Raw genomic sequence first — 17,631 nt, 5'->3', positions numbered from 1 at the left:
CATGAGCCAGCCGGGCATGCCACGCAGAGGGAACACGGAAAAGGCTCTTCCTTCCTGGCATTGCCCGGCACACTCTGCATGGCATCCAGTGCTGCCTCCAGCCCACGCATCTTCTCTGGGCCAGGGATCTCCAGGGCATTTGGCCTTGCTGCAAAGAGTCTGGCCCCGCGGCAGCATCATCTCTTCTCCAGGGGGAATTTCTTTCCCAGGGTGGGCGTGGGAGAAAATGTGGTCTCAGGGTTGACGTGAGGCTGTAGGAGAGCCCAGCTATCTGCCCTGCTGTGCACATCCCGGCAGCCCATGGGCACTCAACCTCTGCTGGTTTGGGTTAGGATGATAACTTTGGGAATGACATCAGGATCTGAACTGAAAGCTGAGGGCCTGTTTTGTTTTTTAATACTATTATTTTTTATTTTTCCATGTGCAGAACATATTTAAATGTTACCCTGTCTGGCTCTGGGCTCCCTTGTGTCCCCAGGTCCCTTGTGCCACCCTTGGGGATGCGGCTGTAGGCTGGGCTCTCAGCATCTTGCATTGCCTGCTCCTGGGATCCAGTTTATGTAAAGCAGGGAGAAGAGCTGGCTCCTGTCCCTGGTGGTCTTGGGGGGGCTGAAAATACAATGCCAAGAGGCTCAGAGCCTGATCTATCACTTTTCTATCACTTAAATCCTCAAAACGCCTAGGGGGAGAGATCGCTGTTGTGTTAGCTCTCGGAGAGGAACGCTGCAGAGCTGCCCAAAGCATGAAGCTCTTGGGCAGCAGCCGGATCCCTGCTGCAAGAAAGAGGCTCTTGGCAGCCCTTTCCTTCCATGTGGAAAGCTGCTGTGCCGCTCTTGGGGCTTCTCTTGCCGGGAGGTGTGCGCGGGTGCTGAGGGAGTGTGGTACCCACTTGGCACGGCTGCTCCGGCCAGCTCTGCCCAAGGACATCCTGCCCCACGGTCAGTAGCAGGCTGGAGGCGTTTCCAGCCAGCCGTCGCTCCCGTCTTCCTCTGCCAGCTCTGCACCCCCCTGCTGTCAATTCGGGGCAGAGCCACGCGGGCTGCTCACGGGACCGGCTCAGCTCACCGCCTCCCCTTGTCCGTGGCACGAGCAGAGCCCAGGGTGCAGGCTGCCACCAGGACCAAGCGTTGTTCTCAATCTGTCATTGCTAATATCTATTCCCTCCCAACGGGAGTCTCACGGCCACCCTGCTGCGGGGATGGAGGGCTGCTGCAGACGCTGGCTCCAGCAGGGCTTTTCCTAGGGACTTCGGGGGTGCTGGGCGATGCTGACGGACTCCTGAGCTCTCGCTGCAGTGAGGATGCAGCACTCTGCCAGCGCCTTGTAGGCAGCAGGAGCGCATCCCAGCTGCAGAGTTCACCCGGGCTCTGCCGTCCTTCTGCTTTCCCTCTTCGTCCGCCGTCTCACCGGGATCCTATTGCAAGGGGGGAGCGGGAGGAGAAGCGGCTCCTCCGCTGCCGTTCCGGTAAGCATCTGCTGGTGCCGCGCTCGGGGCCGGGTGCTTTGCTCTCCCCGGTGTCCCCGCACCGGGATGCTGCGAGGAGTGGCTGAGCGATGCCGTCGGCAGCAGAACGAGCCTCCCTTGTCCCACGGCCCATCCTGGGGACGCTGCTCGCCCCGGCGCTGGGCGTCCTCTGGCTCCCAGGCATCCTCCTTGCGTCTTCCACTAAGGGCATGTCGGCAATCGGCTGCTGGTGGGATGGGGAGGGATGGGAGGGAAAGCGCTGCTGCGCCACTGGGTCGAGCCTGGGAAGGGAGCAATTTCGGGCTTTGTCTCAAACCCCTCTGAGCTGTGTGCAGCAGAGTAAATCTTGCCCTTGGGCAGACTCCTGTTAATGAAAGAGGGTTCATGCTAAGCGCTCCTGAGTTCGGTTCCTGCCTCTTGCCCCGCACTGGTGCAGGGCTGAGGAAGACTCTGCCCTCTCTCCCCTGTAGGAAGGCAGCACTGAGCCCTGGGGATGGACTGGCCCGTGAGCGCGGCCATGGCCGAGAAGCAGAGCCCCGTGGACTACGGCGTCCAGATCCGCTTCATAAATGACCTGCAGGAGCCCAAGAAACCCCCCAAGCTTCGAACCAAGGCGGGCAAGCCCGGCTCATATGGCGTGGCGGTGCGCGTGCAGGGCATCGCTGGGCAGCCCTTCGTGGTCCTCAACAGCGGCGAGAAGGGGGGCGACTCCTTTGGGGTGCAGATCAAGAGTGAGAGCACGTATGGAAACCCTGCTGCCGCCCCGCGACCCCCAGACCTGCCCTCCGGCTCAGTCAGCTCTGACTCGGACTTGCCGGAGAATCCCTACGCGGCCCGACTGCCCCGGCCCGGCTCCCGCTGCAGCACATCGGACGAGGAGCCGAGCGGCACCTCGGCGGTCTCCCACAATGAACCCAGGCGGCCGCTTGGAGAGGAGCTGCGGAGGACGCGCTCCCACGGCAATCTGCTCAGCCCCGCGGCAGAAGAGCCCTTTGCCCCCAGCCCGTCGTGGGCGCAGGCCAACGGGACCCACCAGCCCCGGCCTCTGGCTGGCACCAAGAGCAGCAGCATGTTGAACATTGCTGGCCAGCCAAAGCCGGAGCAGAGCCGCGTCTCCGGCTTGAGGGCCGTGGCCAAGCATCCCTCCTCGGACTCGGAGACCTCAGGGCCCTGCCGGCTGGGCGATGCCGGCGGCAGTGACATAGACACCAAGCCGCTGTCCTCAGTGGACTCCCTCATCAGCAAATTCGATGGGAGGGTGCAGCAGAGAGGCCGAACAGCCAGGAGGGGCCGGATCCCCTCGGAGGAGAGGAAGCGCTCGCAGAGCCTGGACAGCCGCGTCTCCCATCGTGGTGTCCCAGACGCCAGAGAGCTGAGCAGTGCCCAGTGCTGGGCTGGCGGCAGGGAGGTTCGCCCCCAGCCCTCGGCACCCGCCGGCAGCCTGAGCCGGCCGAGCGGAGCCGGGCTGGTGGAGGACGGTGTGGCGCGGAGCCAGCGGACAAACCGGAGCGTGGAGGAACCTGCAACCGAGCGGCTGCAAAGCAAAGCCCGGACAAAGCTGCAGGTACTGGGGGGACAGATCCTGCGGGGGGATGGCCTCATCCTGCTGGGTGCTGGGCACCTGCTGGCCTTGGCAGCGTTCGTGTGGCCTTCGCTCCGTCAGCATTGCCAGAGGGGTTGTGCACTTATTAATTAGGGCTTTGCTCACGGCCCATGGGCTGGGTTTGGGGTCCCTCGCTCATGCCAACACTTCCTCAGCCAGAAGGGGCACCTGCTCCATTTTTGGCTTCCTCACAGGCCTGAGATCTGTGTACCATGAGCCCCCAGTCTGCTGCCTAAACCCCCTGTGTGCCCAGAGTGAGCTTGTGGGCAAACATCCTCCCTCCCCGGCACTTGGGTGAAGCCAACAGCTGACGTCCTCCGGAGCACCAGGACCAGTGGGGGCCGGGACTGGGTGAGGGGGGGGTAACCTGATCCTGGCTCTGCTGCTGGAGCTGAGCCTTTTTTTCCTTGTGGCAGTTCAAGTCCACCCCAGACCTGCTGCAGGACCAGCAGGAGGTCACCCAGCCTGGCAGCAGCGAGCACACCAAGGAGCTCATCTACGGCATCCTGAAGGAGGGGTGAGCTCCCCCAGACCTGTCCCTCGAGCGGCCCGTCCACCTGAATGCCCTGGCCTATGGCTCCAGCGGCCGCCACCGCCATTCCCCGCCCTTTCTTTTCTACAAGCATCGACAGCTGAAGCTGCAATGTTGCAGGGCTATTAGGGACCAGAGATGCCCTTGTGGCCCCTACGCGGGTTCCCATGTCCCAGTGTCTGTGCGGAGCAGGGCAGTTGTTGCCCGGGAGTTTGGGGGAAGACAGCAACAAAGTCTTGGGTTGTTCCTGCCTTCTTGGGCCTTTCTGTCTTCCCTCTCCGTCCCCTCTTTCTTATCCCAGTGCTTTCCTTCTGCTCTGATGTCTGCAGGAGCAGAGACAGCGACATTTCCCTGAAGAGGAAAACTAATCTGGTGTTTGAGAAGATCCAGGAACTCACGGTGAGTTGAAGCAGTCCCACTGCTGGTCCCTGCCTCATCCATTCTGCGGCACCTTGCTTTTGGGGCAGGCTGGTCCCCGAGTCCTCCTGGGGACTCTCTGCTAGTCCCCTGCCTTCCTGGCACCCTATTCCTGCACACAGGGATCCCTGCGGCCCCTGGCCATGCTGAGCCAAGGACGAGCCATGGCCAGGAGTGCTTCAATTCAGGGCCCTGCAGCAAGGTGCTCCCTACCACAGCTGAGCTCCACGTGCAGCTTTCCCTGCCACGGGACCCCATGCGCCAGCTGCGCCAGGGAGCAGGCCCTGGTGGGCTCCACGCACCGAGCTCTCGGCAGCTGTGGTTCCCCTCCAGCCTTGATGGGCTGCAACGTGACAGCTTGCTAGCTGCCTTGGGCTCAAGGCTTCGCAGGGCTGAGCTGCCTCCTGGTTTTTCCTCCTGACCTTCAACCCCCAGCAGCCCACAGGAGCCGCGCTGCTGCTGCCTGTGCTTGGCTGAGCTCGGTGGCCATGGGGACCTTTCTGGAAGTCATGTTGCCTCCCCTGCATGCTGCAGCCCCCAGAGCATCTCGAAGGTCTGGGGAGTGGGCAGAGAAGGCAGCTGAGGCTGGGCAGAATCCCTTTCTTGGCCAGGCTTAGCCGAGGGGGGAAATAATGCAGGCAAAGCGCAGAGTGCCCCCGAGCCCGCTGTGCAGAGCCACGCGATCCGGGTGCTGCTGCGCTCTGAGCTGCCTGAGCAGCTCGGCAGTGGTGAAGCTTTCTGTTAAACCAGCTGGAGGTTGAACGTGGGGAGGAACAGTCTTTCAGGGGCTGGGTTGGAGATGCTGGTGGAAACGTGGCTAGGGCATCCCCATGCTCCTCCAGCTCCCTTTGGTGAGGAAGAGCCGGGAATTGAACCGCCATCCCAGCTGAGCTGAGCCCTGGCCGGGGGCACTGGCAGTGCCCTGAATGTGCCACATTTCCCCAAGGGGTCTCTCCAGGTGCCTGCAAAGGATGTGGCCTGCTCCCAGCCCCAGCACAGCGAGCTGGTGAGGAAGGTGGAGGAGCTGCAGGAGAAGCTCGATGAGGAGATGAAGGTGAGGCCAGGCAGAGGGTCAGGGTGGATGGGGCGCTCGGGATGGCAGTTTATATCCCTGTTGGGGGATCGTGCAGTGGGGCTTTTGCACTGGAGCCGGCGGGGATGCTGGGAAGATGGACAGGGAGCATCACTGTGGTCACTGGCTGCTCTCCACTGCAGCAGGGACATAACTGTTTTCCCCCCTTCTGACAGCTCCGCCAGAAGCTCGAACTGGTGAGGGATCCAGCAAGGATGGGCTCTGCTCGGACACTGGAAACCCGGCTGCAGGAGGCACAGGAGGAGAGTCAGCGGCTCCGGGCAGCCCTGGAGAAGAAAGCTCAGGAGCTGCAGAGCAGTTTGCAAGAGTAAGAGCTGCTCCCTGAGGGCTCCGGGGCCAGGGCACACTCGACTCTCCCAGCCATGGCCCTGGGCTGCATCTGCAGGGCCAAACGCGCCTGGGCTGGGGATATTCATCTGCACTGTGCAGCCCTGGGCCCTTGCATGGTGATCACTATGCAGCGAGGGGTATTCTTTTCCAGATCTGAGGACCTAAAGTGCCCTGAGTGCTGTTACAGATTACCAAGATGGGGTTTTGCAGCATGAAGATGCTGAGGGGAATCACAGGTGGAGGGTGGTGTCAGGGCACTGGGGGTGTCTGAGGATGCTGAGCCTGCAGGGACAGGGCATGGTGACAAGCGGGTGCTGGAGCCCTGGCCCTTTGCAATGTAGATGTGGCCTGGGTCTCCCTGCCTTTTAGAAGGGGCCCTGCCGGACTGTGTACAGCTTCGCACTCTCCCCTAGGCTGACTGATGTGAAAATAGCCAAGGAGCAGGCAGAAACCCAGCTGGGGGACTGCGAGGAGCAGCTGATGGTGATGCAAGAAGAACTCGACCAGCTGCGCAAGGGCTCTGGGACATCTCCAGACAGGGAGGCCTTGTACAAGGTATGTGGCTCTTGCACCGGGGTACGAGCACCGTCTCCGTGTCCCAGGCAGTGGGGGCATGCTGTGCTGTCCCTGCTGGGGTCTGGTGCTGAGCCCAGAGGGCCTCTGCCACCCAGGAGCTGCTGGAGACCCGGGAAGAGCTGGAGGAGGTGCTGAGCTCCAAGCAGCGGCAGGAGGAGCACTTGCGGCTGCGGGAGAGGGAGCTAACGGCGCTGAAGGGAGCCCTCAAGGAAGAGGTGGCCAGTCACGACAAGGAGCTTGACCGTGTGCGGCAGCAGTACCAGAGCGACATGGACCAGCTGAGGCGCAGCATGGAGGATGTGTCGCAGGTCTGGCTGTGGGGACAGGCACCAGGGAGACCCTTCCCTAAATTCCCACCTTTAAATGTTCCTGAGAGGGAAATGGTTTTTGCATCCTGCCCCAAACTCACCCCAGTGTCCCTTGGAGCATCCATCTGCCCTGGCTCTCCCTGCCCTGGGGCAGCAGAGCTGGGAGGTGAATGGGAGCAGGCATCGCTCTCTGACGGGTTTGTGGAGGGTCCCCAGGTCCTTGCACAGCTTCCCTGGGCTGGTTTGGGCAGAATTAACCATGGCAGGACCTGAACATCCTTGGAGGGGGGATGCAGAGCTCTGGGGCTCTCACCACTGGGCTCGGCCTGCCCAAACACCTCCGCTCTGACGGCGAGCGCTCAACACTTTGATCCTGCCCGCCAGGATCAGGCCAACCTGGAGACAGAGAGGCAGAAAATCAACGCTGTGGTGAGGAATCTACAGCGGGAGCTGGAGGAGAGTGCAGAGGAGACAGGGCACTGGCGGGACATGTTCCAGAAGAACAAGGACGAGCTCCGCACCACAAAGCAGGAGTAAGTGCTGGAGGACGCTCGTGACCATCCAACGTCTTTCCTGCAAACCCTGTGGAAATGGGTCAGCAGCTGGGAAGGGTCAGGCTCTCTTCCTTCTCTGAGCACCTGGGGTGGAGGGAGACAGCTGGAGAGACATTGCATTGTGACACCCGTGTTGTGGCACGCTGGGAGCCAGGGAGGACGGTGGATGAATGGCTGGTGGGCAGTGACAGGGATGGCCCAGGTCAGCATCAGCCCTCATCCTGCCCCCTCCAGGCTGCTGCAGGTGAAACTGGAGCGGGAGGAGTTCGAGGAAGAGCTGCGGGAGCTTCGGGAGCGCTTCTCGGCCATGCGGGAGGAGGTGGACCAGGTGCGGAGCAGCACGGTGGATGCCAGCGAGCTTGAGGCACTCAGGAAGGTAGGTAACAGCGGAGGGAGGGAGGAGACACGGCTTTGGAGACCCTGAACCAGACTGCCAGCGTCATCATCCCCCTTAACCCTGGGCTAACCCTGCCCGCTCTGCAAAGCCCGGGGGCCGATCTCGCATCGCCCCCAGCAGGATATGGTGCCCTGTCCTGAGCCTGGGTCATGCAAAGGGTCCCTGCCCATCTCGTCTCCCACCCAGGAGCTGCGCCAGGCCCGGGAGGCGCAGCGGGAGCTGACAGCGGAGAAGCAGGCTCAGGACGAGCTGCTGCGCCAGCGGGAGCGGGAGCTGACAGCCCTAAAGGGCACCATGCGGGAGGAGGCATCCAGCCGCGATGAGGCGCTTGAGCAGTACCGGAAGGACCTGCAGCAGCTCCGGAAGGAGTGTGATGAAGCTGTGAAGGTGAGCGATGGCACTGGGGGAGGGCAGTTGTCTCTACTGAAGCATGAGCCGAGGAGTCAGCCCCGCCATGGCCTGCCCTCGCCTTGACGGGACTCTTCATACCTTCGTGGGAGCCACAAGCTTTGCAGCTGTGGGGCAATGCAACAGACTTGTAGCCCCAGATCTGCCTGCCATGGATGGCTCTCAGGCTGTGCTGGAGAACACAAGACCAAAAAGCCCCCCGAGACTCCCCTGTGCATCAGCTGGCCCCGGGACCACCCTGTGACGTGACTGTATTGCAGGCGAAGGCCTCCCTGGAGAGCGAGAGGGAGCTGGCAGAGCAGGCGAGGAAGGCGGTGGAGTCCACCCTGCAGGAGCTGCAGGAACACAACGACGACCTGCGGAGGAAGATCCTTGGCCTGGAGACGCAGCTGAAGGAGTACGAGCGCTTGGGCGAGAACTGGGAGGGCTCCCAGGCACGGCTCAAAGAGAAGGTCACCAAACTGGAGGTATCGAGGCTACAGTTGTCTTTGCCAGCCCCTCACAACTCTTGGATGAAGGCCAGGAGCAGCCCGGTGCCAGAGGAGGACCCAGGCATCCAGGGCCTGGGGGTTGCTCCTCTGCTTTGAGGAGAAGGGAGCTGTGTGTTTTGAGAGCCCTGTCTTTTCAGACTGAGCGCAGGCATATGGAGGAGTCGCTGGGTGAAGCCACAGACCGGGAGCAGGAGCTGCTGATGGCCAAGCGCTCGCTGGAGACCCGCTTGGATGAGGCACAGCGGAGCCTGGCCCGGCTGACGCAGGAGCACCAGGAGCTGAGCGTGTCCTACCAGGATGAGCAGAGGCAGAAGGAGCAGCTGAAACGCGCCAAGTATGAGCTGGAGGAGCAGAAGCGCCTGCTTGACCGGACCACGGAGAAGCTGAGCAAAGAGGTTGGGGTGCCTGGGTGCCGTGGGGGGCCCCATACCATGGAGTGTCGCATGCTGTGGCACCCCATCTCTGTGCCACATGTTCAAGACCTCTGTCTGAGACACCAGTAGCTGATTTAGGGGAGGGAACAGGATTCCGGGGCTCTGCCCCCAGGTTTGGGCATAGAACAGGGATCTGGTTTCCCTACAGAGCCAGCTGGGACAGATCCTTCCCCAATATCCTGCGAGCTCCCTCTTTGCACTCAAACTCCATGAAACCACCCTGTCCCCAGGGGCCTTCACAGGCAGCATTGCCTGATCTCAGGGACCTGTTGTCCTGCAGCTGCAGGGCAAATCCTGTTCCCAAGAGGCTCAGGCTCTTGCAAAAACGAATGCTGTCATCCAGCTGCCACCAGTGCTTGCTCAAAGGAAGGGGGGATCATCCAGACTGTGCTGGCAGGGCTTATACCCCTTGCCATGACACGCCTGAGCCCACAGGATAGAAATGTTCCCCTTAATGCCATGCCCACGGGCATCTTTTCCTGCCTTGGGCCCCGGCGGCTCAGGGCAGGGCACGTAGGCTGGTCCTGGGCTCCTGAGCTCTCCCTGCTCTACCCTAGCTGGAGCAGATGACGGAGGAGTCGAACAGCTCGTTGGCTGTGCTGAAGTCACAGCTGGAGGAGTTCAAGGAGAAGTCGCGGAAGGAGATCACAGATTCCCAGAAACAGGCCAAGGACCGGGGCGCCGAGGTGGAGAAGATGCAGTTCAGCATGGGCCGGCTGCAGGACGAGGTACCGCGTGTTGTCTGTGAGGGTCACCAAGGGGCCGGCAGGTTGCAGGGCGCCTTCCCTCCCTTTCTGTCCCTCCGTGGCTTGGGGACAAGCCTGGGGAGCCTGTGCTGTGCTGTACAGCCCTTTCCCTCCATGCCCCAGGTTGCCCGGCTGAAGCAAGCACTGCAGGACAGCCAGGCGGAGCGGGAGAGCGTGCTCCTGGACAAGGAGGTGCTGGTCCAGCGCCTGCACAACCTCGAGCAGGAGGTGGACACCAAGAAGCGCTCCCAGGACGACCGCTCGCGGCAGGTCAAGACACTGGAGGTTCGTAGCACGGTGCCCTAAAAAAAAACAGCAGGTGCTAACAAGCCAACAAGGGGGAGGGAAAGGGACCAGCTGGGTGGACAAGAGTCTTTGCCCCGGTGCGATACCCACTGTGGCTGTGCCGTCAGCTCAGCCTGGTACCTGCAGTGCTGTGTGCTAACAGCAAGGGGCAGAGCACACCCAGTGATCTCCTTCTGCGCCCGTCTGGGATCTACTGCTAAAGATGAGTGACACAGGGTGGCAGTGCTGGGAGGTGTGTATTATTGTTAATATTCATATTTATGAATATAAAAAAAAATGGGCCAATTTGAGGTGCTGGGAGCGGAGGCTGCTGAACAGCCTGTTTGTGCAAAACCCCTTCCTCCAGTATCTCAGCGTTGCTCACAGGCAGCGCTTGCTGTCCCTGGCCAGCCTGATCCCCTCTAGCACGTTGCCCCTTGACTGTGAGGCTCACACTGACCCATCCTGGGCCTATCTGCTCGCAGGAAAAGTCCAAGCGCCTGGAGGTGGAGCTGGACGAGGAGAGGACCACGGTGGAGCTGCTGACGGAACGAGTCAACCGCAGCAGAGACCAGGTAGAGCAGGCCCTAAACTCCTGCTGGAGGTGGCTTTGTGCCCCGTCCCAGCCCCGTAGCCTTGCAAGGGAACTGTCTGCACCTAAATCCTCTCTGAGAGCTGGGGAAACTGAGGCACAGAGCTGGGGGACATCCAACCCCCACTGGAACGGTAACCAGTGGAGCATGGCTCTGCACGCCTCTGCTCTTCACAGCTGCTGATTCTGGGTATCTGATGCGGTGGTGCCATGTTTGCAAAAAAAACCCACGCTGTTCCTGTGATCCTGCTGCACTGTGAAAATGGTCCATTTATTCCCTGACCACCCCGAAAAGTAGGGATTGGGATGGGGACTGGCGGTTTTGTATTTTGCTTTGTTTTCCTGAAACTAAAGCTGCTTAGGAGCCCAGCCAGGCCCTGACACCTCGTGGGCTCTGCTCATACCGGCTGCCACAAGGATTGCAGCATTTCTCCTGCCCAATTTCATAAGCTCCTTGTAGCTCGGGCCTCCTGCAGGCTGCCTCCCACCAGCCCCAATGGCATCCTGCCACCGCTCGCAGCGGTGGAAAAGGTGCCGGCCGCTCCATCGGCTCCTCAAAACGTTCCCCTCCGTGCCTGCTGTTCTTTAGCAGGGCCGGTGCCGCGCTGGGGGGAAACTGGGGTTGTGCCATGGCAGAGCCACCCCCAGCCATGGCCCAGCGCCTTCAACTGCCTCGGAGAGGGGGCAAAACAGCATTTGATAACTTGCTTTTTTGGATACAGCCAGTTACCAGAGTTAAAGCCCAATTAATGAGCCATTAGTGAGCAGCCCTGAGCCCTCCATTGCTTGTAGTCTCTAAATGAGACGACGGTGTCTGAAAAGCTGGTTCGGGTGCAAACGGAAATTATATGAGCTTGGTGCACCAAAAAAAAATCCCCTGAAATTATAGGGTGCGGTTTTTAATTTATGCAGGAAGTTTGGGCTTAAATTACACCGGTCTCCTGGCTCTAACCTCTCTATTAACCGAACTGCTTATTACCTTCAAAGCTGGAGCCGGTGTTTGAGCTCTGCGAGCGGGTGTGAGCTGCCTGCCGAGCCTCCTGGGCACCAGCGGCGTTGGGTTTCGCCTGGATCCTGAGCGCCGCGCGGGGAGTGGGCGGTATCGCTGCAGTGTTTCAGGAGAGACTGCTCCTTGGCTCGCCGGGGGGAGAGGGCAGGAGCCTCCTGCTCTTACCCCATCTCCCTCCCAGCCCTGGGTTGGATCTCAGTGGGGCAGGAGCAGGATTTCAGCCCCTCGGGATACCCTTGTGGGGCAGGGCATCAGGGTCTGGCCCTGGTGGGTCTGGCTAGCTGCTAAAATGGGTATTTTTTCTCATTTTCCATGGAGGAAACTGAGGCACGTCCTGGAGGTAATCCCAGACATGGCTTTTGCTGTGAATATTTGAGTCACCTGAAATGCAGGTGCTGCAGAGCAGAGGTGCTCATGAAACTAGAGTTCGGTTCCGCTCAAAAGCATCACTCTGTGAGCTCTTGTTTTTGGGCTGCTTACGTATAACTGGGCAATCCTTTATAGGAAACCACATTTCCTTTTTTTTTTTTTTTTTTCAATTTTACAATAGTGCACAAACCTGTGTGTTTAGCCTGGGTGAACTTGAAATAGGCCCGTGGGGGGTTCTGCTTTTGGCTCATTAGTGGATCAAATCCATTTTTGCCCCAGGTATGACTGTGCTGTGGTGCCCAGAGGCACTGGGCAGAGCTGAGAGTGCAGCCAGGTCCCCAAATCCCAGTCCGACCAGTTGAACCCTCCAGTTGGAAATTGCAGCTCTCGTCTCCGGGCAGTGCAGGACAGGGGGAGGAAGCAAGTCCATGCCTGGAGGGGGGGGAAGGCATGAACAACCGCAAGAAAGATGCTAAATAATTTGGGAAGGAACCAAACTTCCCTTGCTGGGGTTCCCGCTGGCAGCAGCCGAGGGGTGCCGGATGTGTGTTGGGCTTTTGGCTGCGCTGGGGGTTAACACAAATGACCCTTATCAGTGCCGAGGCTGAGGGCAGAGTTTGCACTGGCCCGGAGCAGGGAATGCACAGGTCCTCGCTGCTGGCTGAGCCGGAGGCCCGTCCCGTGGTCCCAGGGAAGCCGCCTGTCGAGCCTGGCTGGGCTCAGCACCCAATACTGTGCCAGGCTGGGGCTGCTGTCCCGGCGTGGTTTTCCATGCTTGGGCTGTGCCAAGACACGATGGGACTGTGCCTCGCTGAACAGGCATCTCTGCCCAGCGCCCGGGCAGCTCTTGGCTCTGACAGGTGGGTTAAGCACCGGATTGGTTTTGCGGACAGCCGCAGGGAAGGGAAAAGAGCTGGAAACCTTCAACTGTGCTGTGTCCTGTAGGGTGAAGGTAGCTCATGCAAACCTGTCCCCCGTGCAAGGTTTATGGTGCGGTACCCAGTGCAGCAAGCCAAACCAGCCACGTAGGCGTAGGTGACCGTGGGTGAAACGTGGAGCCAGGGCTCCGTCTGGGCTGTGAGCATCCATGAAGGCACTGATCTCTCGTTAGCAAATAAACAAGGTGGGGAAGGACAAGGCGAAACCAAGTTCTCCTCTGTCCCTCTCCTCAGATCGACCAGCTCCGGGCAGAGCTGCTGCAGGAACGCTCCAGCCGCCAGGACCTGGAGTGTGACAAGATCTCTCTAGAGAGGCAGGTAAGGCTGAGCGGAGGCACCGGATTGCGACCGCAGCTGTGCCAGAGCAGGGGACCGTGGCAGGGCCCGTTGTCCAGCTGCTTCAGCTTCCCATGAGGGTCAGTTGTTTTGGTCCAGCCTGGCTGGCTCTAGAGCATCCCTCAGAGAGAGGCTGTGTTTGCAAGGTGGTTTTCCTGTGCTGGCAGCAAAATAAGCGTTCCCCATCCTTCGCCCCACTCTGGACATTGTGTCTTCCCCATCCTACGCACGCCCCCATCCCTGGCCAGAGCATCCCGGGAGCTGTCACCATGCGATGCTCTGAAGGGCTCCTGCTGGAGCCACTTGGGTCAGCGGAGACACCAGGTGCCGCTTGGCTCCTAGCTGCTGCCTTCAGGCTCCTGCAGGAACTTTCCTCCTTCCCAGCATCCCACGGCCTTGCTGGGCCAGGGCATTTTCCACGGGTGCCCAATTGCTGGAGCACCCCATTACATGGGGTGGTTGGCGGCACTGGCACAGGGTGTCCTGTGAGGCCAATCCAGCTCCAGAGGGCACCCAAGCCAGGGATGCTTCAGGGCAGTGCTCCAACCTACTGGCTGGCTCCGGCATGGGATGGAGAGCGGGAAGCCAGTGTGGTTTCCCCCGGCCTGACCATCCCCATAGCCCTAATAAAGCAGCAACCACCGTCCACTGGGCTCAGAGGGGCTCGCAAGCCCAACAGCCTTGCGGCTGCGAGCTGCAGACTGGGCGTCCAATGCCCTGCGGACTCGGAGGCTCTCCCCAGGGTGGATTTCCTGCCAGATCCCCTCTTTCCTCGCACCCCAGGCTGCGGCAAGCCCCTCCCCCCCAGCCTGCCCAGGCTTGCGCTCCGAATCCTTCGTTACCTAACCCTGAGCTGGCTCCGAACAAAAGGGATCAATGGGAAATAAGCTCCTCGAGCTGTTCTTGTTCCCAGTGTGTAATTACCACTGCCAAGAAAAACACGGCTTCATACTGCTGACGCTGCAAAGTGGAGAGGCAGAGGCGCTGCCCAGCCCTTCGGCAGCTGCAGTCGTTACTGCTGTCCGGTTAACGAGGCTGGATGGATGCTGGGGTCTGCTGGTCACGTTGTGCGGGATGGGGAGAGGAGCTGGTTTCAACAGTGCCTTTGGGGCTGGAGGGACTTTTAGGATCTCTTTGGCTGTTTTTTGGGGCCAAAGGAGGCATTTAAAAGCAGAAAACCATAGGCTAAGCCCGTGCGTTGGGGGCGTTCGCAGCTGGGAGGACCCAAGCGGAGGAGGGACGTGGTAACACCCGGCGGTCCTCGGCACATCCGCTGTTTCCTCCAGTCCTGGGTCGCACCCCCAGCTGGTGCCAGTGAGGCTAATTGCCGTTATATAACCCAGCTCCTTACGTCTCCTCATTGGGAAAGGGTTTTCTTGTGGCTTGACTCACCACGGGGTTTACATAAGAGGTGCTTTGAGCCCTTGTGTTCCTCACCTGGCTGCCGGCCATCGCGTTGGGATGGGAGCGGAGCGGAGCGCGGGGGGGCACTGGCTGGGGACGGCTAATTGGCTTTAATTTCTCCCACCAGAACAAGGAGCTGAAGAACCGTCTGGCCAGCTCCGAAGGCCTGCAGAAACCAAACAGCAGCGTTTCGCAGCTCGAGTCGAGGGTTGAGGAGCTACAGGACAAGCTGCAGGCAGAGGAGAGGTACCTGAGACAGAAGCCCCCCAACCACACTGCGCTGAGGCCACAGCGGCCAGGTCCCTTCGCCCTCGCTGGGTGCAAGGGCCGGGCGCCAGCTTAGCTCACCCTGAGCTGTGCGTTGCCTTTGCTGCAGGGAGAAGAGCGTCCTGCTGTCCTCGAACCGCAAGCTGGAGAGGAAGGTGAAAGAGCTGACGATCCAGATTGATGACGAGCGGCAGCATGTGAACAACCAGAAGGACCAAGTGGGTGGCTGCTGCCGCGGATAGTGCGGGCCCGGGACGCGCACACTGGGGTACATGTGTACACAGCACTGCGCCCAGCTCTGCCCTCGGTCCCATCTGGCCAGCACTCAAAGATGCAGGGCAGCCTCTGGATCGGGTCTGCGATGGCTTCTTGGCCATCTCACAGGCTGGCGCTTCCCCTGTGCTGGTCCCTGGTGCTGCGGGTCCCTTACGTGGCACCTGGCCCCATGTCCGTGCCTTCTCCCCACAGCTGAGCCTCCGGGTGAAGGCCCTCAAGCGGCAGGTGGACGAGGCTGAGGAGGAGATCGAGCGCCTGGAGGGCGCCCGCAAGAAGGCACAGCGGGACCTCGAGGAGCAGCACGAGCTCAATGAGCAGCTCCAGAACCGCATCAAGGCACTGGAGAAGGAGGCCTGGTAGGGAGCTGCAGGGTGACCCCTGATCTGCTTGACTCACAGCCGTTCCACCTCCCTGCACAGCCCGGGATGGTGCCGGGGGATGGATGGTGTCCGACTGGCATTGCCCAGGCTCAGGGCAGGTCGGAGCTGCTTCCCAGGGCTGGCATTTCCTGGCCACGGGGCAGCTGAGGCCTGACCCCCTCTTCTCCTCCCCGCAGGCGCAAGGCCGCCCGCTCGGCTGCCGACTCCTCCCTGCAGGATGACCAGCTCAGCTCGGACGAGGAGTTCGACAGCACCTATGGACCGTCTTCCATCGCCTCGCTGCTGACGGAGGCCAACCTCCAGACTAGCTCGTGCTAACGGCTGCCCCCGCCACCTTGGCCACTCCCTCCCTCCCCAACACTGGCCGAGCTCTGAACTCCGGCCGCTCGTGAGCTCGAATCCGAAAAAACAGCCTCCCACCATTGCTCCAGGCACCAGAGAGCTGATGCCTCCATCTCAGCCAGCAGCTGCTGCGCCACAGAGCCGGGAGAGGAACTGGCCAAGGATGCAGCTGCTTCTTCTTGCTGTAAAAACTCTTAATCCTAACAACATGAAGGAAGGTAGTTGTTTGGTTGTTGCTTAAAAAGCAGCGGGACAGCAGGGTGCCTCATGCCTCCATCTCCATATGGTTCTCAGGGTGCTGCTGGACAGGCGGATGGTGTGTTTTAACCAAATATTTTGGGGCTCTGGGAAGTGTGTGTGGTGGCCGCTGTGCAATAAGGCCCATCCAGGAGCCGTGTCCCATGGTTCCATCATCGTGTCCCCAGCGGTGGGGACCAGGGTCCTGGTCATGGGGACAACACTGCCCAAAGGTCTGCGCCACTGCTCGCCAGAAAGGTGGCAGGCAGGACTGAGTGTGCGGGGCCTGACCTGCCCACGAATGCTGCTGCAGCTCTGAAATGTCCAATTTATTTTTATATGTGATTTTCCCTTCCTCCCCCCCTGCTGGCGTCTTCCCTCCCCAAATGCTATTTTAAATAAAGTTGAGCATTTTAACAGGTCTCCCCAGGACCAGGAGGGAGCATGTGGGCTCCAGCATGTTGGCCGCTGGCCTGGGCAGTCAGCGACAGAGACAGCATGAGGATCCTGCCCCGCTCCACTTCGCTGGATCTGGCCCTGAGATAAATCCTTGTTATCACTAATTAACGAGGATGGGAGCACTGCCAAATGCTAATTAGTGCCATTGCTTTGATTGGCAGGTGTTTACTGCTGAGTGGTGGGAAGGTTCCCTCCGTGGCCTCGAGCGGGGTCAAATGGGCTCTGGTCCCGGGGCCTGGCCAGCCCAGACTCTGCTGCCTCAGTTTCCCCTCAGGCGCTTGGGTGATGGTTAACCCGGGGGCAAAGCAGGCTGGCACGGAGCAGCGAGCGAGGATGACCCAGCTTCAGGTTATTCGCCCCGACCAGGGCCAGGATCAGCCAGCCCAACAGGTTCTGCCCCCTTGCTGTGCCTCGGTTTCCCCGCTCGCTGCTGGCCCGGGTGCCTGTCCCTCTGGGCACGCATCCTGCGGGGCCAGGGCTGCGCTGGAGTGGGGTGGAGGCTGACGAGCCCCAGCCCGGAGCTGTGCCCAGGCCCTGGTACCAGCAGGGTTTTAACGGGGGGGGGGGGAGGGGGGCAGGTGCTGAGCACCCCGCAAAGGCACCCACCTCTGCCCCAGGGCTCACGCTGCCCAGGATGGGGTACAAAAATGCATCCTTGCCCTGAAATGCCCCAGACGGAGCCTGGATGGGGCGTCCCCCACCCCAGGGATGGCGTGTGTTCCCTGGCTCGGCTGGTGGTGGCTCTGTGCTGAGTCCGAGGCTGGCTGAGCTCATCACATGAGTGTGTAGCAAATAGCGCCTGGTGGAGAGGAGGCCTCGGCACACCCTGCGTGGCCTGGCGTGGCCCCGGGACGCCGGGCGTGGGCTGCCCCGCCGAGCCGCAGCCACGGTGGTGCCACGGGCCTGGGCCCCGCTGGCCCCCCGGTGCCTACAGCCGCGGAGGCAGCCTGGGCCTGGGAGCCTCGTCGCCCGCCGATTTGGGGGGCCGAGCTCCGGCCATCCCCGGGGGTGGGCAGTGCCGGGCCGCAGCTGGCTCGGCTCAGCTCGGCTCTGCACAGCTCAGCGGGGCTTGGCGGGGCTCAGTGCGTCTCGGCAGGGCTCGGCCCGCCCTAGGTCGTCCCGCTCGCTCCGGCCCCGGATCCGCTCCCGGCCCCGACCGCGGTCCCGGCCCCACCTGCCCCGCGCACGCAGGGGGCGGGGTCATCGTGGAGGGGCGTGGCTAACCAAGGACGTGGCTAGAGCAGAAGGGCGGGTCAGAAGGGGGCGGGTCAGAAGGGGGCGGGTCAGAAGGGGGCGGGTCAGAAGGGGGCGGGGCCCGGGGCGGGGCCCGGGGCGGGGCCGTACATAAGGGGCGGGCGCGGCGCGGCGCCGCAGCGGCGGCGG

At 61.3% G+C, this 17,631-nt stretch overlaps 1 protein-coding gene across 2 annotated transcripts; it reads left to right on the top strand.

Moving 5' to 3' along the window:
* The first annotated feature begins 1,935 nt into the window (after positions 1-1,935).
* CGN (cingulin) lies at positions 1,936-16,206 on the top strand. 2 transcript variants are annotated; one of them, XM_013943106.2, is made up of 20 exons: positions 1,936-3,029; positions 3,485-3,585; positions 3,930-3,999; positions 4,976-5,071; positions 5,266-5,417; positions 5,854-5,995; positions 6,112-6,324; positions 6,709-6,857; positions 7,113-7,254; positions 7,462-7,662; positions 7,944-8,150; positions 8,312-8,569; positions 9,166-9,336; positions 9,478-9,639; positions 10,125-10,214; positions 12,782-12,865; positions 14,415-14,533; positions 14,664-14,772; positions 15,023-15,186; positions 15,387-16,206. In XM_013943106.2, the coding sequence occupies exons 1-20, from the start codon at positions 1,959-1,961 to the stop codon at positions 15,526-15,528; spliced, it is 3,843 nt and encodes a 1,280-aa protein (XP_013798560.2). In that variant the 5' UTR covers positions 1,936-1,958; the 3' UTR covers positions 15,529-16,206. The 2 variants fall into 2 exon arrangements, with proteins under 2 accessions (XP_013798560.2, XP_013798559.2); XM_013943105.2 differs by having other exon boundaries at positions 4,964-5,071.
* Positions 16,207-17,631: the final 1,425 nt, after the last annotated feature.

Source organism: Apteryx mantelli, chromosome 31, assembly GCF_036417845.1.
Source record: "Apteryx mantelli isolate bAptMan1 chromosome 31, bAptMan1.hap1, whole genome shotgun sequence".
In the NCBI taxonomy this organism is placed as follows: domain Eukaryota; kingdom Metazoa; phylum Chordata; class Aves; order Apterygiformes; family Apterygidae; genus Apteryx; species Apteryx mantelli.
Note: the sequence above shows the minus strand (reverse complement) of the source record. Positions and strands in the feature narration are given on the sequence as shown.